General features: G+C 51.5%; 1 protein-coding gene across 1 annotated transcript in view; it reads right to left on the reverse strand.

Moving 5' to 3' along the window:
• The window catches only part of CROCC2 (ciliary rootlet coiled-coil, rootletin family member 2), a 212,359-nt gene that overhangs the window by 93,055 nt on the left and 91,725 nt on the right, over positions 1 to 27,579 (reverse strand). Inside the window, 6 exon segments of the mRNA XM_043522756.1 lie at positions 2,416 to 2,550; positions 3,763 to 3,942; positions 16,827 to 16,996; positions 17,230 to 17,357; positions 18,387 to 18,580; positions 19,014 to 19,244. Coding sequence (XP_043378691.1) covers positions 2,416 to 2,550; positions 3,763 to 3,942; positions 16,827 to 16,996; positions 17,230 to 17,357; positions 18,387 to 18,580; positions 19,014 to 19,244 — 1,038 coding nt within the window.

Here is a 27,579-nt window from a genome sequence, read left to right on the forward strand (position 1 = left end):
ACAAGCACAAGTCAATGGGGCCGGATGCACTGCATCCGAGAGTGCTAAAGGAGTTGGCGGATGTGATTGCACAGCCATTGGCCATTATCTTTGAAAACTCATGGTGATCGGGGAAGGTCCCAGACGACTGAAAAAAAGGCTAATGTAGTGCCCATCTTTAAAAAAGGGAAGGAGGAGGATCCTGGGAACTACAGGCCAGTCAGCCTCACCTCAGTCCCTGGAAAAGTCATGGAGCAGGTCCTCAAGGAATCAATTCTGAAGCACTTAGAGGAGAGGAAAGTGATCAGGAACAGTCAGCATGGATTCACCAAGGGCAAGTCATGCCTGACTAATCTAATTGCCTTCTATGACGAGATAACTGGCTCTGTGGATGAGGGAAAAGCAGTGGACGTGTTGTTCCTTGACTTTAGCAAAGCTTTTGACACGGTTTCCCACAGTATTCTTGTCAGCAAGTTAAAGAAGTATGGGCTGGATGAATGAATTATAAGGTGGATAGAAAGTTGGCTAGATTGTCGGGCTCAACGGGTAGTGATTAATGGCTCCATGTCTAGTTGGCAGCCGGTATCAAGTGGAGTGCCCCAAGGGTTGGTCCTGGGGCCAGTTTTGTTCAATATCTTCATAAATGATCTGGAGGATGGCGTGGACTGCACCCTCAGCAAGTTTGCAGATGACATTAAACTGGGAGGAGAGGTAGATACGCTGGAGGGTAGGGATAGGATACAGAGGGACCTAGACATATTAGAGGATTGGGCCAAAAGAAATCTGATGAGGTTCAACAAGGACAAGTGCAGAGTCCTGCACTTAGGACGGAAGAATCCCATGCACTGCTACAGACTAGGGACCGAATGGCTAGGCAGCAGTTCTGCAGAAAAGGACCTAGGGGTTACAGTGGACGAGAAGCTGGATACGAGTCAACAGTATGCCCTTGTTGCCAAGAAGGCCAATGGCATTTTGGGCTGTATAAGTAGGGGCACTGCCAGCAGATCGAGGGACGTGATCGTTCCCCTCTATTCGACATTGGTGAGGCCTCATCTGGAGTACTGTGTCCAGTTTTGGGCCCCAACTACAAGAAGGATGTGGAAACATGGAAAACGTCCAGCAGAGGGCAACAAAAATGATTAGGGGACTGGAACACATGACTTATGAGGAGAGGCTGAGGGAACTGGGGTTGTTTAATCTGCGGAAGAGAAGAATGAGGGGGGGATTTGATAGCTGCTTTCAACTACCTGAAAGGGGGTTCCGAAGAGGATGAATCTAGACTGTTCTCAGTGGTAGCTGATGACAGAACAAGGAGTAATGGTCTCAAGTTGCAGTGGGGGAGGTTTAGGTTGGATATTAGGAAAAACTTGTTCACTAGGAGGGTGGTGAAACACTGGGATGTGTTACCTACAGAGGTGGTGGAATCTCCTTCCTTAGAAGTTTTTAAGGTCAGGCTTGACAAAGCCCTGGCTGGGGTGATTTAGTTGGGGATTGGTCCTGCTTTGAGCAGGGGGTTGGACTAGATGACCTCCTGAGGTCCCTTCCAATCCTGATATTCTATGATTCTATGATTCTCCGGAGCACGGGGGTGAAAGGGATTGAGGGTACCCCACAGAAAAGAATTCCCAGGTGTGCCTTCCTGGGCTCTTAAAGGGGTTCTGTATTTGAGTGATGGCAGCATCTACCAATCCAAGGTCAGAGTAAAGCTGTAACCTTAGGAGTTTAATATAAGCCTGGAGTGGCCAGTATTAACTTTTAGAATCGTTGCAGGCCTCCCCTTCTGCACTTGAAGTGCCAGAGTGCGGATTTAGCCTTAACAGAGGCAGTGAAAGACTTGTTCACTTCTCCACCCAAGCGAGTTTTTATTCTCATAGCAAGGCTCTGTCTACATGCAGAAGTTGTGGCAGTCTAGTGTGTATCGATGTAAGTGGACCAATGTAATGGCACCGACGGTGTGTCCACCCTGTGCGCATGCCCCAGGTTAAAGCTACTTCCCCTTTGAAGCTTCACATCCACATTGCACAGTGCTGTACTGCCAGAAGCGTGTTGCACTGCAGGTAGGTATCCCAGGCACCAACTGCTGTTTCTAGGCACTATGCATTCTTGGTACTTTTCACAGCAGATTAGGAGATACCAGTCAGTGTGCAGAGGAACTGTCTGACTATGGGTCCAACTCCTATCATCCCTCCTGTTGTATCCCAGAATTCATCTGGAGCTTTCAAATAACTGGCTAGCAACATGGAGGATAAACAGGCAATCCTGTCCATTACTCATACTCATCAGCTTCAATGGGATCACTCACATGCCTGGAATTCGACATGTGCTTAAGCACCTTCCTGCTGCAGGGCTGGCCACAGCAGAACTCCAGCCTGCAGGATCCTGCAGGGCACATGACTGTTTGGGCCACATGGTGTCTAGAGAAGGATTTGAGCTCACCTTATCCTGCTCCTGGCGGTTCAGAGCCTCCAGCTTCACCCGGTCGATATCCATCCTGGCATTCATAAGCTCCCGCTGGGCCTCACTGAGCTTCTCTGACAGCAGATTCTTCTCTGTTTCCTTCAGGGACAGCGCCTGGTAGGATGCAACAGACAGGAGCCATCATTCAAGAATGGCACACGTGGAAGGTCAAGTGCAGGAGCTCAGCATGTTGGGAGGGAAGGACATTCTCCACAGGTACCCCCTGCTAGGACTGCAGTAGCTGTACACTTCTTTGCAGCTAGCACTGTTATGCCATTCAATCGAGAGCCTCCTGCTGGCACAGGCTGGGCCTGTAGTAGCTGTGGGGTTACCCACACCCAGCACTCAAAATCACTCCCCACAGCGCCTCCCGCTGGCACAGGCTGGGCCTGAAGTAGACTCACTGACCCATAGACTTTAAGGTTAGAAGGGACCATCATGATCATCTAGTCCGACCTTCTGCACATTGCAGGCCACAGAACCTCGCCCACCCACACCTGTAATAGACCCCTAACCGAGTTACTGAAGTCCTCAAATCACTATTTAAAGTCTTGAAGTTACAGAGAATCAACCATTTACACTAGTTTAAACCTGCAAGTGACCCTGCCCCATGCTGCAGAGGAAGGCAAAAACCTGCCAATCTGACCTGGGTAAAAATTCCTTCTCAATCCCAAATATAGCAATCAATTAGACCCTCAGCATTTCAGCAAGACCAACCAGCCAGACACCTGGGAAAGAATTCTCTGTGTCCCGTCTAGTGTCCCGTCCCATCTAGTGTCCTGTCTCCGCCCATTGGAGATATTTGCTGCTAGCAGTTGCAGATTGGCTACATGACATTGTAGGCAACCTCAACATACCATCCCCACCATAAACATATCAAGCTCAGGCTTGAAGCCAGTTAGATTTTTTTTTCCCCACTGCTCCTCTTGGAAGGCTGTTCCAGAACTTCACTCCTCTGATGGTTAGAAACCTTTGCATATTTCAAGCCTAAACTTGTTTATGGCCAGTTTATAGACATTTGTTCTGCACTGGCGCTTAACTTAAATAACTCCTCTCCCTTGCTGGTGTTTATCCCTCTGACACATTTATAGAGAACAATCATATCTCCCCTCAGCCTTCATTTGGTTAGGCTAAACAAGCCAAGCTCCTTAAGTCTTCTCTTGTAAAGTATGTTCTCCATTCCTCTGAGATCCCCAAAGCCCTTCTCTGGGTTCCCCACAGCCAGCACGCTATACCACTCCCCACAGCACCTTCCTCTGGGAGGGGCCGGGACTGGAGCTTTCCTGCAGCCCGTGCTCCTCCAGGACCACTGCTCTCCCTGCTTACCTTCTGCTTGTCATTCTCCAACAGGAGAAGGCTTTCATCCCGCTCCTGCTGCAAACTCAGTACTTCCTCAGCCAGCTCCTCTTTCTCAGCCTCACATTTGGACAGCAGCTCCTCCTTCTCCTGCTGCAGCCGGTGCACAGCCTCTTCCTTCTCCTCCCTCAGTGCCAGATATAAGCTCTCCTGACATCGAGCAAGAGCAGAGCAGGCTGTTAAGGACAGGTCTGGACGGGGACAAATCTTCCGGAGGAGTTACAGCCCTCACCCTGCTGCGTGCAGAGCCATGTGGCACTCCATACAGGGCTTGCCTGACAGAGAGGTCAGGGAGAGGGTTAACGCTGTGATGGCCCAGCTACTGTGTATGTCATGCTTCCGGCCAGCACAGAGGACAACACTTAGGACAAAGAATACACAATGTAGCTAGGTTTCCCAGGACTGCCTGTGATCTGGAGTCTTCACCATATTACTATGTGGAGGAGAGGAAGGTGACCAGGAAGAGTCAACATGGATTTACCAAGGGCAAGTCATGGCTGTCCTACCTGATTGCCTTCTATGATGAGATAACTGGCTCTGTGGACATGGGGAAAGTGATGGATGTGATATATCTTGACTTTAGCAAAGCTTTTGATATGGTCTCCCACAGTATTCTTGCCAGCAAGTTAAAAAAGTATGGATTGGATGAATGGACTATAAGGTGGAAAAAAGCTGGCTAGATTGTCGGGCTCAACGGGTACTGATCAACGGCTCAATGTCTAGTTGGCACCCAGTATCAAGCGGAGTGCCCCAGGGGTCGGTCCTGGGGCCAGGTTTGTTCAACATCTTTATTAATGATCTGGATGATGGGATGAATTGCACCCTCAGCAAGTTCGCAGATGACACTAAGCTGGGGGGAGAGGTAGATATGCTGGAGGGTAGGGATAGGGTCCAGAGTGACTTAGACAAATTAGAGGATTGGGCCAAAAGAAATCTGATGAGGTTCAACAAGGAAAAGTGCAGAGTCCTGCACTTAGGAAGGAAGAATCCCATAGACTGCTACAGGCTGGGGACCAAATGACTAAGTAGCAGTTCTGCAGAAAAGGACCTGGGAAAAGTTATGAAGGGGTCACCATGCCCTGGGAAAGGTGCCCCATAGTATGTTACTCAAGGGTCACCATGCCCCTGGTAAGGCTCCCCATCGTATGTTACCCACGGGTCATCATGCTCCAGGTAAGATACCCCATGGTATATTACCCACGGCTCACCGTGCCCTGGGTAATGTGCTCCATGGTATGATACCAAGGGGTAATCATGCTCGAAGAAAGGTGCCCCATGGTATGTAACCCAGGGGACACTGGGCCCTGGATAAGGAGCCCTGTGGTAATTTACCCAGGAGTCATCGTGCCCTGGGTAGGGCGTGCCATTTTACGTTACCCAGGAGTCACTGTGCGCCGGGTAAGGTGCTCCATGGTAAGTTACCCAGGGGTCACACCCTGTCCCGGGTAAGGTGTTCCATGGTATATAACCAAGGGGTCACCCTGCCCTGCGTGAGACGCCCCATGGTACATTACCCAGGGGTCACCATGTTCTGGGGAAGGTATCCCATGGTATGTTATCAAGGGGTCACAGTGCCCTGCATAAGGTGCCCCATGATACGTTACCCAGGGGTCGCTGTGCCCCAGGTAAGGCGCACTATGGTACATTAGCCAGGGGTCACCATGTCCCGTACACGGCACCCCATGGTACCTTACCCAGCAGTCGTACTGCCCTGCATAAATCTGTCCATGGTACGTTACCCAGCAGTCACCGTGCCCTGGGAAAGGCACCCCATGGTATGTTACTGTTGGGTGCTGTGCCCCGGGTAAGGAGTCCCATGGTATGTTACCGTAGGGCACCATGGCCCGGGTAAGGTGCCCCATGGTATGTTACTGTGGGGCACCGTGCCCCGGGTAAGGCGCCCCATGGTATGTTATGCAGGGGTTGCCATGCGTCAGGTAAGGCGCTCCATGGTATGCTACCCAGGGGTAGCCATGCCCTGGGAAAGGAGCCCTATGGTACATTATCCAGGAGTCACCGTATGCCGGGTAAGGTCCCCTATAATACGTCACCCAGGAGTCACGGTGACCTGGGTAAGGAGTCAACATGCCCTGGGTAAGGCACCTCATGGTAAGTTACCCAGGGGTCACCGTGCTCCAGGTAAGGTGCCCCAGGGTGCATGTGATTTTGCACCCCATAATGCTTTGTAGAAATATGCTTATGAGTGTAAATATGACATAACTGGAATATGTTTTATGCTAGATGTGCCATTTAACATATCTTTGCAAAGCTTATGAGCTACTGAATATATTCATCCTATTTGTATGCATGTATCATTTTTATATCTGAAGTTATGAGCATTGGCTCTATGCTTGTATTTAAAGTGTTTGCTGTAGGAAGCACATAAGGCAGATTTGGTCAACATAATGTGAAGGGGTTATTCAAGTAATTGGGAGTACTTAACTAGCAATGGACTTTGGGAGACGCCAATCCACATCTGAGCTTTCCTGGGAACGTTCAAACTAACACGTAAACAATGGCATCGGCCTGCAAAAAGCTGAATTGTTCATAGATTTGTGAGTTGCCCAGGTAGCTACAGACTCCATCTTGTTGCTGTGATTTTGAACAGGCGAACAAAGGGGTTTCTGCCCACAAGAGAAAGAATATAAAAGTCCCTGGAAACCCCTCCATTTTGTCTTCAGCTGGCTCAAAACAAAGAAACTGGTACAAAGGACAGTAACTACGTGGGTCTGAGTGATTGCTGGACCCAGACTAGGAAGGAGTCTAGTCTGTGAAAGAAGCTTATTGGAATATCTCTGAGGCAAAAAGCTGAATCATTCATAGACATGTGACTTGCCCAGGTGGCTACAGACTCCATCTTGTTGCTGTGATTTTGCAAGACAGGATCAACAAGACAGGGTACTGAAGTCCCAAGCTGCAAGGGAAAATGGGCTCAGAGGTAGTCTCAGCACATCAGGTGGCAGTCCCAAGGGGGTCTCTGTGACCCAACCCATCACAGTACATTACCCAGGTGTCTCCCTGCCCTGGGTAAGGAGCCCCATGGTACTTTACCCTGGGGTCGCCGTGCCCTCGGAAAGTAGCGCCATGGTACATTACCCAGGGATCACCGTGCTGCAGGTAAGGTGCCCTATGGTATGTTACCCAGGGGTTGCCGTCCACTGCATAAGGCGCCCTATGGAGATTTACCTAGGGGTCACCCTGCCCTGGGAAAGGAGCTCCATGGTACGTTACCCAGGGGTCACTGTGCCCCTGGTACGGCTCCCCATGCTATGTTACCCAGGAGTTAACATGCCCTTGGTAAGGCGCCTTATGGTACGTTACCCACAGCTCACCGTGCCCTGGGTAAGGTGCTCCACAGTATGTTACCTAGGGATCACCATGCCCTGTGTAAGGCACCCCATGGTAGATAACCAAGGGGTCGCCATACCCTGCCCTGTGTAAGACACCCCACGGTAGATTACACAAGGGTCGCCGTGCCCCAGGTAAGGCGCCCCATGATATGCTACCAAGGGGTCACCATGCCCTGGAAAAGGTGTTCCATGGTACATTACCCAGGGGTCACCGTTCCCCTCATAAGGGGCTCCATTGTATGTTACCCAGGGGGCACCGTGCCCTGGGTAAGGTGCCCCATCGTACTTTACCCAGGGAACAACATGCCCTGGGCAAGGCGCTCCAGGGTAAGTTACCCAGGGGTCACCATGTCCTGGGGAAGGCACCCCATGGTATGTCATCAAGGGGTCACCGCGCACTGCAGAGGGAGCTGCATGGTAGTTTATCCATGGGTCACTGTGCCCAAGGTAATGTGCCCCAGGGGTCACCGTGCCCTGCGAGAGGTGCCCCACAATACATTACCCATACCCACTACACCCATTACCGCGTGCCCCTCATAAGGAGCTCCATTGTATGTTACCCAGGGGTTGCCGTGCCCTGCGTAAGACGCCCCATGGTACAATACGCAGGGGTTACCTTGCCCTGCATAAGGCACTCCATGATACATTATGCAGGGGTTGCCATACACTAGGTAAGGCACCCTATGGTATGTTACCCAGGGGTTGCCATGCCCCGGGTAAGGAGCCCTAAGGTATGTTACCAGGGGTCGCCATGCCCTGCATAAGGAACCCCCTGGTATATTACCCAGGGGTCACCGAGCCCTGGGAAAGGCGCCCCATGGTACGTTATCCAGGGGTCACCATGCCCCTGGTAAGGCACCCCATGGTACATTACGGAGGGGTCGCCGTGTCCTGGGTAAGGAATCCCATGGTACATTACCCAGAGTTGCCATGCACTGGGTAATGGGCCCTAAGGTACTTTATCCAGGGGTCACCATGCCACGTGTAAGGCACCCCATGGTACGTTCCCCAGGTGTCACCATGCCCCAGGTAAGGATCCCCATTGTACATTACCCACGGATCACTGTGCTCCGGGTAAGGTGCCCCAAGGTACGTTACCCAGGGGTCACCGTGCCCTGTGTGAGGTGTCACATGATACATTACCCAGAGGACCGCGTGCCTGGGGTATGGCACCCCATGGTATGTTACCCAGGGGTCACTGTGCCCCGAGGAAGGCACTACATGGAACATTGTCCATGGGTCACCGAATCCAAAGTAATGCACCCCATGGTATGTTACCCAGGGGTCGCATGCCCCAGGTAAGGAGGCCCATGGTACGTTACCCAGGGGTCATTGTGCCCTGGGTAAGGTGTCCAATGGTATGTTAGGCAGAGGTTGCCATGCCCTAGGTAAGGCGTCCCATGGTGCATTACCCAGAGGTCTCCGTGCCCTGCAGAAGGAACCCCATGGTACGTTACCCAGGGGTCACCGTGCCCCTCGTAAGGGGCTCCATGGTATGTTACCCAGAGGTCGCTGTGCCTTAGGTAAGGAGGCCTATGGTATGTTACTGTGATGTTCTGTACCTCGGGTGAACACTCAGCACCTCCATGTTCATCCTTATAATATGATTGTGTGGTATCTAATGCAAAGTTAGAATGGGTTTTGCTTTTGTTTCATTTGACCAAATCTGGCTGTGACTTATAATCACTTAAAATCTATCTTGGTAGTAAATAAGTTTGTTTGTTTATTCCACTCTGAACCAGTGCGTTTGGTTTAAAGCATGTCAGAGATTCCCCTTGGGATAACAAGCCTGGTACATATTAATTTCTTTGTTAAATTGACAAACTGTCATAAGTTTGCAGTGTCCAGTGGGCATAACTGGACACTGCAAGATGGAAGTTCCTAGGCTTGTGTCTGGGACCAGAGATATTGGCTAGTGTCATTCGGTTACACAATGCAAGGAGCAGCTTACATGCCAGAGGCTGTGTGTGAACAGCCCAGGAGTGGGGGTTCTCACTGCAGAGCAGGGTAAGGCTGGCTCCCAGAGTCAATGATTGGAGTGACCTAGCAGATCACGGATCTGGATAACATCAGAGGGGAACATCACAGTGGCGCAGCAAGCAGGGTGTATGTACGGCTTATTACTCCAAGTGAAGTTCACACTTTAAGCACTGATAGTTGTGATTTTAAGTGCAGAGGCTAAGAACAGTCAGGAGGAGGTCACAGTTTTGTTATTTTCTGTTTGTTTATTTCAGGTGAGAGAAAGCAGAAAAATGACTACCACTGAGGCAGCTACAAAACTAGAGCTGGCCAGACTGGAAGCTGCAGAGAAGGAAAAGGACAGCGAGTTTCAAATGTGGCAGGCAGAAATGACGCTCAAAGAAGCAGCTGAGACCAGGGAAACTATGGAGGCAGAGGCAGCCAGGGAGGAGGCTGCACAAAGGGCCATCGTTGAAAAAGAGAGAGAGAGAGAGAAGAAAGAGAAAGAGAGTGAAAACACCAACTGGGCCTGCTAGAGAAGCAGAACCAGAACCCCTCCCACCCCAATGACTCCATCTGTCTAAAAATCCAGAAATGGGAACATTTATGTCCTGCATACAGTGAGGAGGATGATATTGCTGAATATCTGACTACCTTCAAAAGGCTTTGTGTGACACATGAAATCCCTGATGATAAGAGAGTTCCTACCTTGATTGCGAAATTAACTGGTAAAGCTCAAAACGTATTCAGTGGAATACCTATTGAAGATGCTTTAGATTATTGTAAATTTAAAGATACTGTTTGCAAAGTTTTCAGATTACCCCTGAAACATATAGTTAAATTTAGGAATCTGAAGAGGGATAATGGTATGAGTAATGGGCAATATGTAAACAAAATGAAAGATTTGTTGGGAAAATGGGTCAGGGTAAAGAGGTGGCAAGTTTTGAAGGAATGCTTGATCTTGTTGCTCAAGGCATCAAGGCTGATGTAAAGCAGTGTCTATGGGACAAAGATGTAAAGTCTGTGGATGAGATGGCTTTTTTAGCTGATGCCTTCGAACAGAATCAGGCATCTATTGAGGGCAGGCCACAGAAAAGGGGGTTTAAAATTGGTGGGAAGGGAGGATTCCATTTTGCCCCTGGGAAGAGAGAAGGGGGTTGGGAGACTAATCATTCTCTTACGCAAAAACATTCCTCTAACTCTCATCCCAAATCTCCTGTAAAAGCAGAAGAGCCCAAAAGGCGCTATCAGTGTAATTCCACTGATCACCTGAGGAATAAAAGTCCTAGGGGGAAGCAGGCAACCAATAGCTCATGTTAGTTCTGCTGTCCTCAACACAGAAATCCCCCAAGCAACTGAACCCTATCATATTGGTTCTGTGAGGTTAGCCTCTGCAGAACCAGACATGGAGCATGTTAAGGCTAACCACATTAATGGCAGGGAGTACTTGGGGCAGAGGGATATAGGGGCCCAGATCTCTTTGGTTAAGCAGAGTGTGGTCCTAAAGGCCAGTATGCTACCTGGCCAAATGGCAGAGATTGTGGGGATGGGTGAAAGCAGATTCCTTGTACCACTAGCTAAAATCCATGTGGTTTGGGAAGGTTTGGAAAGTGTTTTGACTGTGGGGGTAACAGAAAACCTCCTAGTTGACCTGCTCCTGGGTAATGTTTTTTTCTGTGTAGCTCAGGTTAAAGTATTTGCCTGCAGCAGGAGGGAGTTTTATGCTGGGACCCCAGAGGGAAAGGGAAAGGACTCAGGAATTGCTGAGAGAATGGGAGAGAGTCTCTTTGATTCCTTGGCAGCAGCGGGGAGCCATATGCTTCCAGGTGGGAGGGTGGTTGAGACCAACTCCTGCACTGCAGCTGGAGGCAACACCACATCCGGAAGGGATGGGGGTGTAATGCCTGGTAGGGAGAGAACTGTCCAGGTTGTTAGCTGCCAACAGATCGCAGCTGAACCAGAGACAAACCCGGCTCTAGGGAGCAGGGAGAAATGTGTCCCAGAGGAGAGCCCAGATTAGGGGCAGCGAATCTCAGAAACCACTGAGGTGGGTGAGGATTCCTGTGACTCTGTAACACAGGGAAGCAGTGTTGCTTCCAAGTATGGGAGGGGCTGGGACTAGCTCCTTTCCAGCAGAAGGCAACATGCCCTCAGGCACAGGGGCAGGAGAGGATTAAGGAAACTGTCCCAGTTGTTAGCTGGCAGAGTTTTGCAGCTGAACTAGAAACAGAACCCTTCCTAGGAACACAGATAAATGTGTCTTAGGAGGGGGCCCAGAGGAGGAAACTGGGGAAGGAATAGTGCGGGTACAGGAATGTCTCCTCACTAGTCGCTTGGGGCAGGATGCCCAGGACACTAGGAGGATGGCTGGGTCAGCATTTGTGCACCCAGTCAATCCGCCTGTGACCCAAGTTTTGAGAAGGACCTGTGTAACTGACCTCCTGGAGGGGAGCAGTCACACAGCTGACTTTTCAGGGACAGAGAAAGGGATGGTGGAGGGTACCCCAATCCAGATCCCAATTTTTCAGTTTTTGGTAAGTTTTTGGAAAGTAACTGTGTCTGTTTAAATCAAGATGCAGCTCCAATGTGTGTGATAACAGAGGAGTTGGGACCAGGAAATTGCCAGGTGGTAGTTTGCCAGAATGCAAATGACCCAACTGACAGAGAAGGGGGTGTTTTCCCTGAGGCTGGTGAGACACAGAAAGCAGTTATGGGAAAGCCTTTGGGAAAAGGTGCATCTGATCAAATGGTAAACACATCTAGCCCAGAGAGCACAGATCACAGCCTTCTAGGCGGCAGGGAAGGACTCAGTGCTGGGAGGGGGAAACACAGGGTAACCCCAAAAGGGGAGCTGGATTTTCTGCATATCTACAGTCCTGGGGTTGGCAGATGGCTCCCCAAAGGGCCAGCCGATGTGCAGGATCCCCCTGAACACCTATCTTGCCAGACCCCGAGACACCAAAATTCCAGAAACATGATTAAATTAAGCCCTGTGGGGGAACACTGGAGGGAAGGAAAAGCTAGGGAAGAGTCAAAGGACACCATGGGTAATGAACAAACTAACCTCAAACTAGAATATCTGAACAGAGGGCATGGTATCATAGAGATACTTGTAAACGCACATCTGAGATAAAAAATTTTGGTATTAATGTTAAGTTTTGGGATAAGAATTTTGTTACTGATGTTAAACCTTATGATAATGCTACTTTTCAATTAATATCTGTAAACAGGTTTAAAAGCTTATTACAGCAGAGAAACCATTAAAACCTTGTTTACTGTGTGTGAATGGGGAAACTGAGGTGCACCACCTCATGGCCTTAATGGCTGGATGCCAAAAGAACTATAACACAAATTGCCTTTGAGATAGTCAGTGACTAACCCTCTTTCAGTAAACTAAGCAGGGAGGTGTGAGGTTCTGTACCTCAGGGGAATACCCAGCTCCCCTATCTTCATCCTTATAATATGATTGTGTGGTATCTAATGCAAAGTTTGTCATGTCATGTGTCTTTGGAAGGCACATGATGTACTGAGCATTGTTGTTATGGTAATGTTATAGTAATCGTTATAGTAATGTTATAGGTTGTAATTCCATGTATATAGTTATGAGGCTGAAAATGTGTCCTCATGTCTTAAAGCAAGCCCATGCAAAAACTCTCCAGAAGCAGAGGGGCAGTTCACACCTCATCAGGGCATGTATGGGACAAACCTAGCCCACCCTCACAGGAACAAAGGACACTGGCCTAGGCAACAACAAAGGGTCAGTTGGACTCTGGAGTGAATTACCCTGCTTCCTTTGGTCAGTTTGGGACTGCAATGAGGTAATGCTCACCTGACTCTGAAGGGGAGGGGGGGGACAAAGCCAAGAGGGAAGAAAGAAAATGATAAAAGGGAGAGACGTTTGCCATGCTTCCTCTCTCTTCCACCTCCATCTACAGATGTCACCACCAAGCAACTGAAGCGCTAATCAAACCAGAGAACCTGATTGAAGGGCAACCAGCCGGCCTGTGGTGAGAAGCATCTAAGTTTGTAAGGGCACTGAAAGTGTTAAGATCAGCTTAGAATGTGTTTTCCTTTTGTTTCATTTGACCAAATCTGACTTGTTATGCTCTGACTTATAATCACTTAAAATCTACCTTGGTAGTTAATACATTTGTTTGTTTTTTCTACCTGAAGCAGTGCGTTTGGTTTAAAGCAGGGGTCTCAAACACTCGACCCCGGTGCACGCTCCTGCCACCCCAGAACCACTCAAAGTAAGCAGTGCCGGGCTGGAACCCAAACCCCTCCTGCACCCCGCACCCCAGCTCCCTGCCCTGAGCCCCCTGCTTGCACCCCAACCCCTGCCACACCCCGCACGCCCTCCTGCACCCCAACCCCCTGCTCTGAGCCCCCTGCTGCACCCTGCAGGCAGGGGTGGGGTGGAGTGTGGGGCGGGGGGAGGAGGTGATGCGGCCCTTGGGCCAAAGTACGAGTCCTCATGTGGCCCTCCTGGTGATTCAAGTTTGAGACCCCTGGTTTAAAGCGTGTCAGAGACTCCCTTTGGGATAACAAGCCTGGTACATATCAATTTCTTTGTTAAACTGACAAACTCAGAAACTTTCAGCATCCAGCGGGCATAACTGGACACTGCAAGACGAAGGTTCCTAGGGTTGTGACTGGGACTGGAGATATTGGCTAGTGTCATTCGGTTGCACGATCCAAGGAGCAGCTTACATGCCAGAGGCTGTGTGTGAACAGCCCAGGAGTGGCGGTTTTCACAGCAAAGTAGGGTAAGGCTGGCTCCCAGAGTCAATGATTGGAGTGACCTAGCAGATCACCGGTCCAGATAACACCAGAGGGGAACGTCACAGTGATCCAGGGGTCACTGTGCCCCGGGTAAAGCGCACCATGGTGTGTTACCCAGGGGTCACCGTGCCTTGCATAAGGTGCCCCATGGTATGTTACACAGGGGTCACTGTGCCCCAGGTAAGGTGCCTGATGGTACATTACCCAGGGCTCACCAAGACCTGGGAAAGGCACCCCATGGTTCATTACTCAGGGGACACCATGCCCCGGTAAGGCACCCCATGATACCTTACCCAGGGGTGACAGTGCCCTGAGTAAGGTGCACATGATTCCTTACCCACGGGGCACTGTGCCCCAGGTAAGGCACCGCATGGTATGTTACCCATGTGTCGCTGTGCCACGGAACTGCAGGCCAGTCAGCCTCACTTCAGTCCCTGGAAAAATCATGGAGCAGGTCCTCAAGGAATCAATTCTGAAGCACTTAGAGGAGAGGAAAGTGATCAGGAACAGTCAGCATGGATTCACCAAGGGCAAGTCATGCCTGACTAACCTAATTGCCTTCTATGATGAGATAACTGACTCTGTGGATGAGGAGAAAGTAGTGGATGTGTTATTCCTTGATTCCCTGTCTACAGCACCCTATGGTACATTACCCAGGGTTCACTGTCCTGCGGGTAAGGCGCTCCATGGAGCATTACCCAGGGGTTGCCGAATTCTGTGTAAGGCACCCCATGGTACGTTATCCAGGGGTCGCTGTGTCCCGGGTATGGCACCACATGGTACCTGAACTATGGGGCACTGTGCCCTGGGTAAGGCGCCCCATGGTATGTTACCCAGGGGTCGGTGTGCTCTGGGTAAGACGTCCCATGTTATGTTACCCAGGGGTTGCCGTGAGCTGGGAAAGGGGCCCCATAATATGTTACCCAAGTGTCACGGTGCCCTGAGTAAGGCCCCCATGGTATGTTACCCAGGGTTCACCGTGCCCTGGGTAAGAACCCCATCCTATGTTACCCATGGGTCACCGTGCCCGGGTAAGGCGTCCCATCGTATGTTAACCAGGGGTTACCATTGTGATGGTGCACTCCATATGTTCTATGGAAATGTGTTAATGAGTATGAATATAATGTCACTGGAATATGCTTTAGGCAAAAGGTCTCTTGTAAGGTATCATTACAAAGCTTATAATCTACTGAGTGTGTTCATTCTATTTGTATGAAGGAGTCATTCTTGTATCTGAAACTAGGAATACGAAATATAACTCTGAGGTCCTATTGTAATTATGCAAAGTGTGGTTTGGAATCTGGATGGCTCCCATTGACTAGGACAGTTGCCTGTAAAATGGCTCTGTTTAGTTGCACACCTTCCTGGGCCAGCCCTGGAAGAATGGAGGCTGGAGTCTCACAGGACATATGACCATGTCACCTGATACTGGAATCTCTCTTAAATCTGGTGCTTTTCCATTTAGAAGGAGGGGTGGGGACCCAGAGAGACAAAAGATTCCCACCTTGTGCCAAAGCTATAAAAGGGGGTGGAACAGAAGAAAGGGGGCTGCCAGTCATGAAAAATCCCCTAGTTACCACCTGAACTGGAACTAACAAGGACTGTACCAGGGAAAAGGATTGGGCCCAGACTAGGAAGGAGTCTCGTCTGTGAAAGAAGCTTATTGGAACATCTCTGACGGTGAGATTTTACCTGTAAACAGTTTCTTAATGTAATAGGCTTAGACTTGTGTGTTTTGTTTTATTTTGCTTGGTAACTTACTATGTTCCACTGCATGCTTCCAATGAAGTGAACTGTAGCTCATGAAAGCTTATGCTCAAATAAATTTGTTAGTCTCTAAAGTGCCACAAATACTCCTTTTCTTTTTACTATGTTCTGTCTGTTATTACTTGAAACCACTTAAATCCTACTATTTATACTTAATAAAATCACTTTTATTTATTAATGAACCCCAGAGTAAGTGATTAATACCTGGGGGAGCAAACAGCTATGCCTATCTCTCTATCAATGTTATAGACGGCAGACAATTTATGAGTTTACCCTGTATAAGCTTTATACAGAGTAAAACAGATTTATTTGGGGTTTGGATCCCATTGGAAGCTGGGTGTCTGGGTGCTGGAGATAGTTGACCTGCTGAGCAGTTTTGGGTTAAAGTCTGAAGCTTTGGGGGCGTGGACCAAACCTGGGTGTGTGTTGCAGCAGGCTAGTGTGTCTGGGTCAACAAGGAAGGGTAATGAAGTCCCAAGCTGGCAGGGAAAACAGGCTCAGAAGTAAATTCAGCATGTCAGGTGACAGTCCCAAGGGGGTCTCTGTGACCAAACCTGTTACAACAGTGTCCGGGGTAAGGCACACCACGGGGTGACCATGTCCCAAGTAAGGTGCCCCATGGTTCGTTACCCAGGGGTCGCCATGCCCTGGGTAAGGCCCCCTATGGTATGCTACCCTGGGTTCACCGTGCTGTGGTAGGGTGCCCCATGGCACGTTACGCAGTGGTCGCTGTGCCCCAGTAAGGTGCCCCATGGTATGTGACCCAGGAGTCACCGTGCCCAGCGTAAAGCACCCCATGGTACCTTACCAAGGAGTCACCATGCCCTGGCTAAGGCCCCATGGTATGTTACCCAGGCGTCATGGTGTCTTGGGTAAGGTGCCCCATGGTTTGTTACCCAGGGGTCACCATGCCCTGATAAGGCACTTCATGGTACATTACCCAGGGGTCACCGTGCCCTGGGAAAGATGCCCCATGGTACCTTACCCAGGTGTCGCTGTGCCCTGGGTAAGGTCTCCCCACGTTACCCAGTGGTCACCGTGCCCTGGGTAAGGTGCCCCTGGTACATTACCCTTGATGTTACCTGTTTGCCTCATTTCTACTGCGAATATGTCTAGTTGCAGCTTGCAGCCAAGTAGGGCTCCTCTCTCTCTGAGGCTGGAGGCTGCAGCACTCACCTTCTCCTGTTTCAGCCGTGCCAGGTCTTCCTCCTGGGCCTTCTTCTGGTTCTTCAGAGACAGCTGAGTTTCTTGTTCCATCTGCACAAGCTGCTGCTTCAGTGACTCTATATCCCGCCTCCGGGTGGTGTCCTGCAGCTCCAGCTCCTGCTGGGCCTTCTCCACCTCCACTGTGGACCAAAGAAACCCTTGTGAGGCTTCCAAGGGTCCTGCTTGCGTAAAGCCTACTCAGGGGTGCAATGCGGGCATTACTCTCTGCTGCAGGCTATGGGGCCTGGGGCTCTGTGATACCACAAGGCAAGGGACATGGGCATGGCTCTGCTTAGGCCGGGTGTACTGAGCCCAGGAGCTGAAGCCATAGACAGAAGGCAAGTGGGGACTGGCAGTAGCACATGCACTTTACCTTGAAGCACCTGCCTTGTCTGGTCAAGGCTCTGATTCTCCCCTTCCAGCTGTTCCTTCTGGACTTCCAGCTGTGCTGCTAGCTCCTGAATCTCAAAAAGGCTGATCTCCAGTGAGTTCTTCTCAGCTCTGCGGCACAGCAGCAAAAAATCAGGGCCAGTGATGTAGGCTATCACTTCACTGATCTCCAGAGAAAATTAGTTGGAGCTTTGATTGTGGGCCCCGAAGCCTTTATGGCTCAGCTATGAGCCATTTAGCGCTGTCCCAGCCACAGTCTGAATGCCATGTGTGCCCTGTATGAACATCTGCTGCACACAGGCTTCCTTGGGGCCTCTCTCCTGTTCTCCATTCACCAGGTTTGTTCCCGGCAGCAGGCCCTGTGGAACTGCCCCTGGCCATTCAGTATGCGAGCAATTCCATGTGACTGTGGCTGAGACTGGCTGTCACACATATGATTGCTGTGTCAGGGTGTCTGGCCCGGAGAAGGGCACGGGGGGGCAGAACTCCACTTCCTCCTGTGCAGGTGAGGCTTCATTTCCACCAGTGTGTGGCAGAGGAGAACCAGGGCTGTGAAGCATTAACAATCCTTTCATTCAAACCACCTAGGGAGCTGGAGCGAGGCCTCTGCACAGTGAATGACTGCCCAGGCCACCCTGCATGGCATCCCCGCCAGCCCAAAGGAGTGTGGGCATCATGTCTCCCCACCTGAGCCCAGGTTGGTAGTGGCTTAGAACAGCCACCCTCCCAGCTGTCCACTGGCTGTGTGAGCTAAGCTGGAAACTCACTCCCCTGCTCTGCAGTGTTGCTGGGTACCAGTTGCCCCCTGTGCCTGTCAGAAGGAGGGAGAAGAGTGGATGCAGCAGCAGGGAGGGGGAGCGTGTTGGGCAAGAGCAGGGCTCCTGGCATTCCTTGCCTTCCCCTGTCGGGAATGACTCCTTCTGGTCATCTCCATTACTGATCTGGGCTGTTCTCAGCCTCATGCCAGCAGGTAGCCCCAGGAGTAGCAGAGCAAGGAGCTCCTGGCACAGAGAAGAGACCTTGTCTCCCCTGTCATGGCACCCCTTCGCAGCTTCCCCCCAGAAATAAGAGACCAGCCAGCCTCCAGGTGATGCTGGGCTCCACCAGTCTCCCAGGATCTGAAGAGCAAGGAGGGGGTACCTGAGCGTGTCCATCTCTTCCAGCAGGCCCTTCCTCTGTCTCTCCAGTGCATTGAACTCCACAGCCAGCCACGCCTTCTCCTTAGCAAGCTCCTCCTTCTCCTGGGTGGTGCGGAGCAGGGCATCGGCCTGAATCTCCAGCTCCTGGTGGCTGTGCGCCAGCTGCTCACTCAGAGTGTGCTTCTGGCTGCTCACCTTGGGAAAGTGAGGAAGCAGAGCAAGAGAGCAAAGGGAGTGACTGGGCCCTCCATGCTCCCAGAGTCCCTTTTGATAGCTACCCTACTGCAGGCAGCAGAGAGGGAAGGAGAGCGACACCCATGGGAGGGCTACTCCCCCTCTGCCCCTCCCCACCTCACCAGCCAGGCACACCTTCTGCACCAGGGATACAGGTGGAGTAGGTCATTTCCCCCACACAGCAACTTGCGGGGATTTGCTTTCTGCACGCCCATCTTGTTCCGAGTCTGCTCCTGTGGCTCCCAGTTGCTCCAGGCACCGGCTGGCTGACAGCAAAGCCACCACGAGAGAGGAATGGAGAAAAGCAGGCATGGGGGGAAGCCTGGCTCTTGCACAACAGTGTGCAGGGAAGGAGCGTTATCTGGGGCAGGTCCCCACCTGGTCCTGCTCTCACCTGCATCAGGTGATCCCGCAGCTGAGCTTTTTCCCTGAGCAGCAACCTCATCTCTTCCCCCAGTGCCTCTCGCCTCTCCTCTGCCATCTGGCAGCTCTTCTCTAGCTCCCGGTTGGCTGTGCTTGTCCATGCCACCTTTTGCTCCAGGTGCACCAATTGCTCTCGCAAGCCAGCTCGCTCCTGCTCCAGTTCCTGCCTCTGCTCCAGCAGCGAGCTCTTCTCCTCCTCCAGCTTCATCACACCCAAAAGCCAAAGAGAGGGCAGTGGGATAAGGGGCCAGCCCCAGGAGGAAAGTACCCTACAGACTCGTCAAGAGTGAAGGGCAGGGCAGTCTAGAGTCAGAGCTAACCCACTCGCAGGTGACATCAGAACAGCACAGCTGCCTGCTGTTAGAAGCTCAGCTGCAGAGAGGACAGTTGCTGTTGCCATGGGGGATCCATTCTCAGCCTGGAGATGTTCCCTGGATGGGGAATATATCCCCAACCCTAACTCAGACCCGGCGGGGCCTGGGCACTGCAATTCCTTCATGCCCATAGAACTTGGAGGCTCTGACAGTCACACTAAGGAGATGTGACTTCACATTGGCTCCTGAGAGCTAAGTGCTATAGGCTGAGCTGCCAAGGCGCAGAAGCATGGCGAAGCAGGTTCCAGGCTCATGCAGGGAGCCGGGCAGTGCTTGAAGTGCCTTGGAAGTTCTACCCGCTGTTGGCACAAGCAGTCGAGCATGTAATGGCCACGCTCCCCCCCATGTCGGGCGTCGCTGAAGTTACACGCCCGCGGTGATTACAAGCCCCGCTGGGACAGTGCTCATGAGGCTGAAACATTTCTGGCACAGCCCAGGGTTAGAGAGATTCGAAGTGAACGTCCCATGGTTCAGAACTGAGGGGGAACAACTAAAGAGAGCGCTCTCCGGCTGCCTGCACTCCCCACACCAGCAGGTGGGAGAGGGCAAACTTCATCCATCAGCCGGGTGCTCTGGGGCAGGGCTTCTCCAGGAGATGCTGACAGAAGGTATGTAGGTGCTTAACTCCCACTGAATCAATGGGAGCTAGGTGCCAACGTCCCTTTGTGGATCCTGCCCTTCCTCTCTTTGGGCTTCCGCTTTCCAGCTGTAAAGGGGACAATGACATTTCCTTTCTCCCACCCTTGTTTCTTTACCTGGTAAGCTCTTTGGTGGGTCCTGATCTTGGCTATGGCCTCTAGGTGCTACAGGAATGCCCCCCAATGGTAGGAATGGGTGACAGAGAGCAGTCCTGCATGGCTTAGTGTGCTGGGGGGTGGGGAGAGGGGGCTCTGCCTTTACCCTGCAGCCTGCTATCCCACTGAGGGAGTTCCCAGCCACTACAACAACAGGGATGCTTTTCACTTGGCAGAGTAAGACATTTCTCTTTCCCCCCTTCTCTCTGGATCCGCCTGCCAGCCCCGGCGGGAAGGGGCGGGATCTGGCAGGCCCTGGCATAAGAATCTGCAGCCAGGAGTGGGAGCTGAGAGGCTAGAAGAGTGCTGGGCACTTCTGGTACAGCCGGCAGCCCCTGCCCCAGGGCTGGAGGTGGCAAAGTCCTGAGATGACGCTCCTAGAGCACCAGCATGGGGGGTAAGGGGAGGCCAGTGAGAGAGGAGCTGAATGAGAGCACGGAGGGGAGATGATCCCACATTGTGGGGGGGTGGGGGTGTGCAGGGGCCATGGAGAAGGGAGGGGCACAGCCCACTCAAAGGGACCTGACCCTGCCCACCCAGACATATGCACCTTGTAGCCAAACTCGGGAACTGCCCCTTTCAAAGTGGCAAGAGGCACTTTCCTGGGCTGGGCTGTGGTGATGCCCTGCAGCTGGCACATCTTGGCTGGGTATGTGATGGTGCTCTGGCATGGAATAACAGAACCAGCTCCTGTGGGCCAGTGCTGAGTGACAGAACGCAGGTCATGGGCGGGGGGTGGGCATGTGAGGGACACAGGGGTAAAGCGCAGAGCGTAGGCTCGGGTGTTTGTGATGGGCACAGGGGCAGAGCACAGGGCAGGGGAGTGTGATGGGCACAGGGGCAGAGCGCAGGGCAGAGGTGTGTGAGGGGCACATGAGCAGAGCGTAGGGTGTAGGCTGGGGAGTTTGTAATGGGCACAGGGGCAACACACGGGGGGGATGTGTGAGGGGCACAGGGACAGAGCTCAGGGCAGGGGTGTGTGAAGGGCACAGGGGCAGAGCACAGGCAAGTGGCGTGAGGGGCACAGGGGCAGAGTGCAGGGTAGGGGTGTGTGAGGGGCACAGGGGCAGAGCGCAGGGCAGGGGTGTGTGAGGGGCACATGAACAAAGTGCAGGGCGTAGGCTGGGGTGTTTGTGATGGGCACAGGAGCAGCACACAGGGCGGGGATGTGTGAGGGCCACAGAGGCAGAGCGCAGGGCAGGGGTGTGTGATGGGCACAGGAGCAGAGCACAGGGCAGGGGTGTTTATGATGGGCACAGGGGCAGCACAAAGGACGTAGGTGGGTGTTTATGATGGGCACAGGGAATGCGTGGGTGGGGCTGTGTGATGGACACAGGGGTGGCACAGAGGGTGTAGGCTGGGGTGTGTGAGGGGCACAGGGGCAGAGCATAGAGTGGGGGTGTGAGAGAGGCACAGGGGCAGAGCATAGGGCAGGGGTGTTTATGATGGGCACAGGGACAGAGCACAGGGCAGGGGTGTTTATGATGGGCACAGGGGCAGAGTGCAGGACGGGGTTCTGTGATGGGCACAGGTGCAGCACCGAGGATATAGGTGGGTGTTTATGATGGGCACAGGGGGTGCGTGGGCGGGGCTGTGTGATGGACATAGGGGTAGCATGGAGGGTGTAGGCTGGGGTGTTTGTGAGGGACACATGGGCAGAGTGCAGGGCGTAGGCTGGGTGTGTGAGGGGCACAGGAGCAGAGTGCAGGGCAGGGGTGTTTATGATGGGCACAGGGGCAAAGCGCAGGGCAGGGATAGGTGAGGGGCACAGGGGCAGAGCACAGGGCAGATGGGGTGAGGGGCACAGGGGCAGAGCGCAGGGTGGGGTTGTGTCATGAGCACAGGGGCAGCACAGAGGACTTAGGTGGGTGTTTATGATGGGCACAGGGGGTGCGTGGGTGGGGCTGTGTGATGGACACAGGGGTGGCACAGAGGGTGTAGGCTGGGGTGTTTGTGAGGGGCACAGGGGCAGAGCACAGGGCAGGGGTGGGTGAGGGCACAGGAACAGAGCACAGGGCGGTTGGGGGTGAGGGGCACAGTGCAGGGCGGGGGTAGGTGAGGGGCACAGGGACTGGGCGGGGTTGTGTGATGGGCACAGGGGCAGCATAGAGAACATAAGAATGGCCATACTGGCCATTATCCAGCCCACTATCTTGTCTACCGACAGTGGCCAATGCCAATGCAAGTGATCTCTCTCCTGACATCCATCTCCACCCTCTGACAAACGGACCTTTCCTAGGGACACCATTCCTTACCCATCCTGGCTAATAGCCATTAATGGACTTAACCTCCATGAATTTATCTAGTTTTCTTTTAAACCCTGTTATAGTCCTAGCCTTCACAACTTCCTCAGGCAAGGAGTTCCACAGGTTGACTGTGTGCTGAGTGAAGAAGAACTTCCTTTTATTTGTTTTAAACCTGCTACCCATTAATTTTATTTGGTGGCCCCTAGTTCTTATATTATGGGAACAAGTAAATATCTTTTCCTTATTCACTTTCTCCATACCACTCATGATTTTATATACTTCTATCATATCCCCCCTTAGTCTCCTCTTTTCCAAGCTGAAAAGTCCTAGCCTCTTTAATCTCTCCTCATATGGGACCCGTTCCAAACCCCTAATCATTTTAGTTGCCCTTTTCTGAACCTTTTCTAATGCCAGTATATCTTTTTTGATATGAGGGGACCTCATCTGTACACAGTTGTCATAAATATAAAGAGAAGGGTAAACCCGTTTAAAATCCCTCCTGGCGAGAGGAAAAATCCTCTCACCTGTAAAGGGTTAAGAAGCTAGGATAACCTCGCTGACACCTGACCAAAATGACCAATGAGGAGACAAGATACTTTCAAAAGCTGGGGGGAGGGAAAAACAAAGAGTCTGTCTGTGTTATGGTTTTGCCGGGAACAGAACAGGAATGGAGTCTTAGAATTTGGTAAGTAATCTAGCTAGATATGCATTAGATTATGATTTCTTTAAATGGCTGAGAAATTGAGCTGTGCTGAAAAGAATGGATATTCCTGTCTTTGTGTCTTTTTGTAACTTAAAGTTTTGCCTAGAGGGATTCTCTATGTTTTGAATCGAATTATCCTGTAAGGTATTTACCATCCTGATTTTACAGAGGTGATTCTTTTTACTTCTATTAAAGTTCTTCTTTTCAAGAACTGAATGCTTTTTTTCATTGTTCTTAAGATCCAAGGGTTTGGGTCTGTGGTCACCTATGCAAATTGGTGAGGATTTTTACCAAACTTTCCCCAGGAAATGAGATGCAAGTGTTGGGAGGATCTTGGGGGGAAATACGTTTCCAAACAACGCTTTCCTAATAAAAATAAACCCAGATAAACGTTTGGTGGTGGCAGTGGAAGTCCAAGGGCAAAGGGTAAAATAATTTGTACCTTGGGGAAGTTTTAACCTAAGCTGGTAAAAGTAAGCTTAGGAGGTTTTCATGCAGGTCCCCACATCTGTACCCTAGAGTTCAGAGTGGGGAAGGAACCTTGACAACAGTATTCAAGATGTGGACGTACCATGGATTTATATAAGGGCAATAAGATAGTCTCCATCTTATTCTCTATCCCTTTTTAAATGATTCCTAACATCCCGTTTGCTTTTTTGACTGCCGCTGCACACTGTGTGGATGTCTTCAGAGAACTATCCACGATGACTCCAAGATCTTTCTCCTGATTAGTTGTAGCTAAATTAGCCCCCATCATATTGTATGTATAGTTGGGGTTATTTTTTCCAATGTGCATTACTTTACATTTATCCACATTAAATTTCATTTGCCATTTTGTTGTCCAATCACTTAGTTTTGTGAGATCTTTTTGAAGTTCTTCACAGTCTGCTTTGGTCTTAACAATCTTGAGCAGTTTAGTATCGTCTGCAAACTTTGCCACCTCACTGGTTACCCCTATCTCCAGATCATTTATGAATAAGTTGAATAGGATTGGTCCTAGGACTGACCCCTAGTTACCCCTCTCCATTCAGAAAATTTACCATTTATTCCTACCCTTTGTTCCCTGTCTTTTAACCAGTTCTCAATCCATGAAAGGATCCACCCTCTTATCCCATGACAACTTAATTTACATAAGAGCCTTTGGTCAGGGACCTTGTCAAAGGCTTTCTGGAAATCTAAGTACACTATGTCCACTGGATCCGCCTTGTCCACACATTTGTTGACCCCCTCAAAGAACTTTAATAGATTAGTAAGACATGATCTCCCTTTACAGAAACCATGTTGACTTTTGCACAACAATTTATGTTCTTCTATGTGTCTGACAATTTATTCTTTCCTATTGTTTCAACTAATTTGCCTGGTACTGATGTTAGACTTACCATTCTGTAATTGCCAGGATTACCTCTAGAGCCCTTCTTAAATATTGGCATTACATTAGCTATCTTCCAGTCATTGGGTACAGTAGCTGATTTAAAGGACAGATTACAAACCACAGTTAATAGTTCTGCAATTTCACATTTGAGTTCTTTCAGAATTCTTGGGTGAATGCCATCTGGTCCCGGTGACTTGTTAGTTTCTCAATTCCAAAACCTCCTCTAGTGACACTTCAATCTGTGACAATTCCTCAGATTTGTCACCTTCAAAAGATGTCTCAGGTTTGGGAATCTCCCTTACTCCTCAGCCATGAAGACTGAAGTAAAGAATTCATTTAGTTTCTCTGTGATGACTTTATCGTCTTTAAGTGCTCCCTTTGTATCTCGATCATCTACACATGGGCAGAGTGCAGGGCATAGGCTGGGGCGTGTGAGAGGCACAGGGGCAGAGCGCAGCGCGGGGCTGTGTGAGGGGCATAGGGGCAGAGTGCAGTGCGGGGCTGTGTGAGGGGCATAGGGGCAGAGCGCAGGGCGGGGTTCTGTGAGGGGCACAGGGGCAGCACAGAGGACGTAGGTGGGCGTTTATGATGGGCACAGAAAGTGCATAGGCAAGACTGTGTGATGGACACAGGGGTAGCACAGAGAGTGTTGGCTGGGGTGTTTGTGAGGGGCACAGGGGCAGAGCGCAGGGCAGCGGTGGGTGAGGGGCTGTCATAAATATAAAGGGAAGGGTAACCACCTTTCTGTATATAGTGCTATAAAATCCCTCCTGACCAGAGGCAAAGTCCTTTTACTTGTAAAGGGTTAAGAAGCTCAGGTAACCTGGCTGGCACCTCACCCAAAATGACCAATGAGGGGACAAGATACTTTCAAATCTGGAGTGGGGGGGAAGGCTTTTGTCTGTCTGTGTGATACCTTTGCCGGGAACAGATCAAGGATGCAAGCCCTCCAACTCCTGTAAAGTTTGGAAGTAATCTAGCTAGAAAATGCATTAGGTTTCCTTTGTTTGGCTTGTGAAATTCGCTGTGCTGGAGGAAATGTGTATTCCTGTTTTTGTGTCTTTTTGTCACTTAAGGTTTTGCCTAGAGGGATTCTCTATGTTTTGAATCTGACTGCCTGTAAGATTATCTTCCATTCTGATCTTACAGAGTTGTTCTCTTATCTTTTTTGGTTCTTCTAATAAAGGTCTGTTTTTTAAGAATCTGACTGGGTTTTGGGGGTCTTAAAAATCCAAGGTTGGTTCCTGCTCATCTTGTTTATTCTCAAGCGTTCCCAGGAAAGGGTGTGTAAGGGCTTGGGGGGGATATTTTGGGGAAATAGAAACTCCAAGTGGTCCTTTCCCTTTTCTTTGTCTAAATCACTTGGTGGTGGCAGCTGTGACAAAGTTCCTGCTCTACCTTGGTGTGTCTTGCGCTTACTGGCGGATTTGCTCGCCTTGGAGCTTCACAGCAGCCCTCAGCTTGGCCATTTTTCTGAACCCACAGTCCAGGTCGACTCCTCCTGTGTCTGACCAGGAGTTGGGAGGTTTGGGGGGAACCGTTTGTGGACCCATACCCGGTCGAGAGAAAATTCTCTTATCTGTCCGGCATTCCACACAGCCCGGAAGAGAAGGCAGCTGACAGAAAAAACGCCCAGGGAAGCTACGAACGATCGTGGAGGGGGCCGTAAGACTGAATAACTTTTGAACTGTACTCTCGTGTGGGGGGAGGTTTTGACTGTGTCTTGACTGCATTTGTAGGGGCACAGGGGTTGTGGCATGGAGCTGCCCCCCGATCCATCGGTGCCCCCCCAACACTACTACAACTGTCACAGCCCCTCCACCGTCCGTCCCTGCTGGCAACCTGCCATCTGCCTCTGGATTCAGCTGCTCACCCTGATTCCACCGTCCAGACCAGAAACAACAGCCGACGAATCAAGACTCTTTGGACAAACGCGCGTGGGTTCACGTGCCCTCCCCCCCCAACTGTCCACCCCACAGTTTGCCCCTACTACCTGACCCCAACTCCTTTTTCTTCCCCCTTCCAGTCCGACCCATTTGCCCCCCACCGCCTGCAGCCCAACAGGGAGAAGTGGTTAATCTGTTTCCCCCTCCCCACTCCTCTTTCTGGTGTCTCCCCGTCTCTCCCTGCTCACGATGGTGAGGAATGAGAGGGGTGAGGCCCCTCTAACAACCTCAGCTGCCCCTCCCGCACCTACGCCCCTGCCCAACCCCCAAGCCTCCCCCCCACCACTGCTGCCAAAACACCTGCCATCGCCCCCTCTGAGGCATCGGCAGCAGGAGGCACCGGGGCGATTATTGCCGCTGCTACACCCACCACCACCCCAGATTCTAGGAAAGCCCCCCCGGTTAGCCGGAAAGGCCAGGGTGCGAAGAAGGGGAAGGGCCCTGCCACAACCACCAAGCCCTCCATGGCAGAGGCTGCCCCCACCGCTGTGGCCTCGTCATCGACCATGGCGTCCCTCCCCGCTGTTCCCTCCACCAGCTCTGCGAGCGTCCCTCCCCCAGCCCACAGGGCATATGCCCGGGCAGTGGTAGCCCTGCCCCCGCCTGCCGCCTTGTCATCTCGCCCACCCACCGCCTCCGCTACCATAAATAGCGGCCAGGGCCCCTTTCCCACCATGACCAGGAAGCATGGAGTCCGTTGCCTCCTGGTGCCCACCTCGCCCCATGTGGAGACATATGTGCAGGCGTTGGCTAGGGTGGTAGGACCCATGGCTATTGTGGCGGCCTCCAAAATGTACAGGAAGGTCGTCTTTTTCTTAGCATCAGAGGCTGCTGCCCAGGAGGCGGTGGAGAAGGGCCTGGCGGTAGGGGGGGTGTTTGTCCCCCTGGAGCCGTTAGAAGACCTGGGCGTCCACCTCGTCCTGACCTCCGTCCCTCCTTTTCTACCCAATGCTGCCCTGTTACCCGCTCTCTCCACCCTGCGGAAACCCGTTTCTGTCATCAGCCCTCTCCCGTTGGGCTGCAAGGACCCCACCCTCCGTCACATCCTCTCGTTCCGCCGGCAAGTGCAGCTTCTACCGCTGCCGGCGGCACGTGACGGAGA

Source organism: Chelonia mydas, chromosome 9 (genome assembly GCF_015237465.2).
Source record: "Chelonia mydas isolate rCheMyd1 chromosome 9, rCheMyd1.pri.v2, whole genome shotgun sequence".
NCBI classification, from domain to species: domain Eukaryota; kingdom Metazoa; phylum Chordata; order Testudines; family Cheloniidae; genus Chelonia; species Chelonia mydas.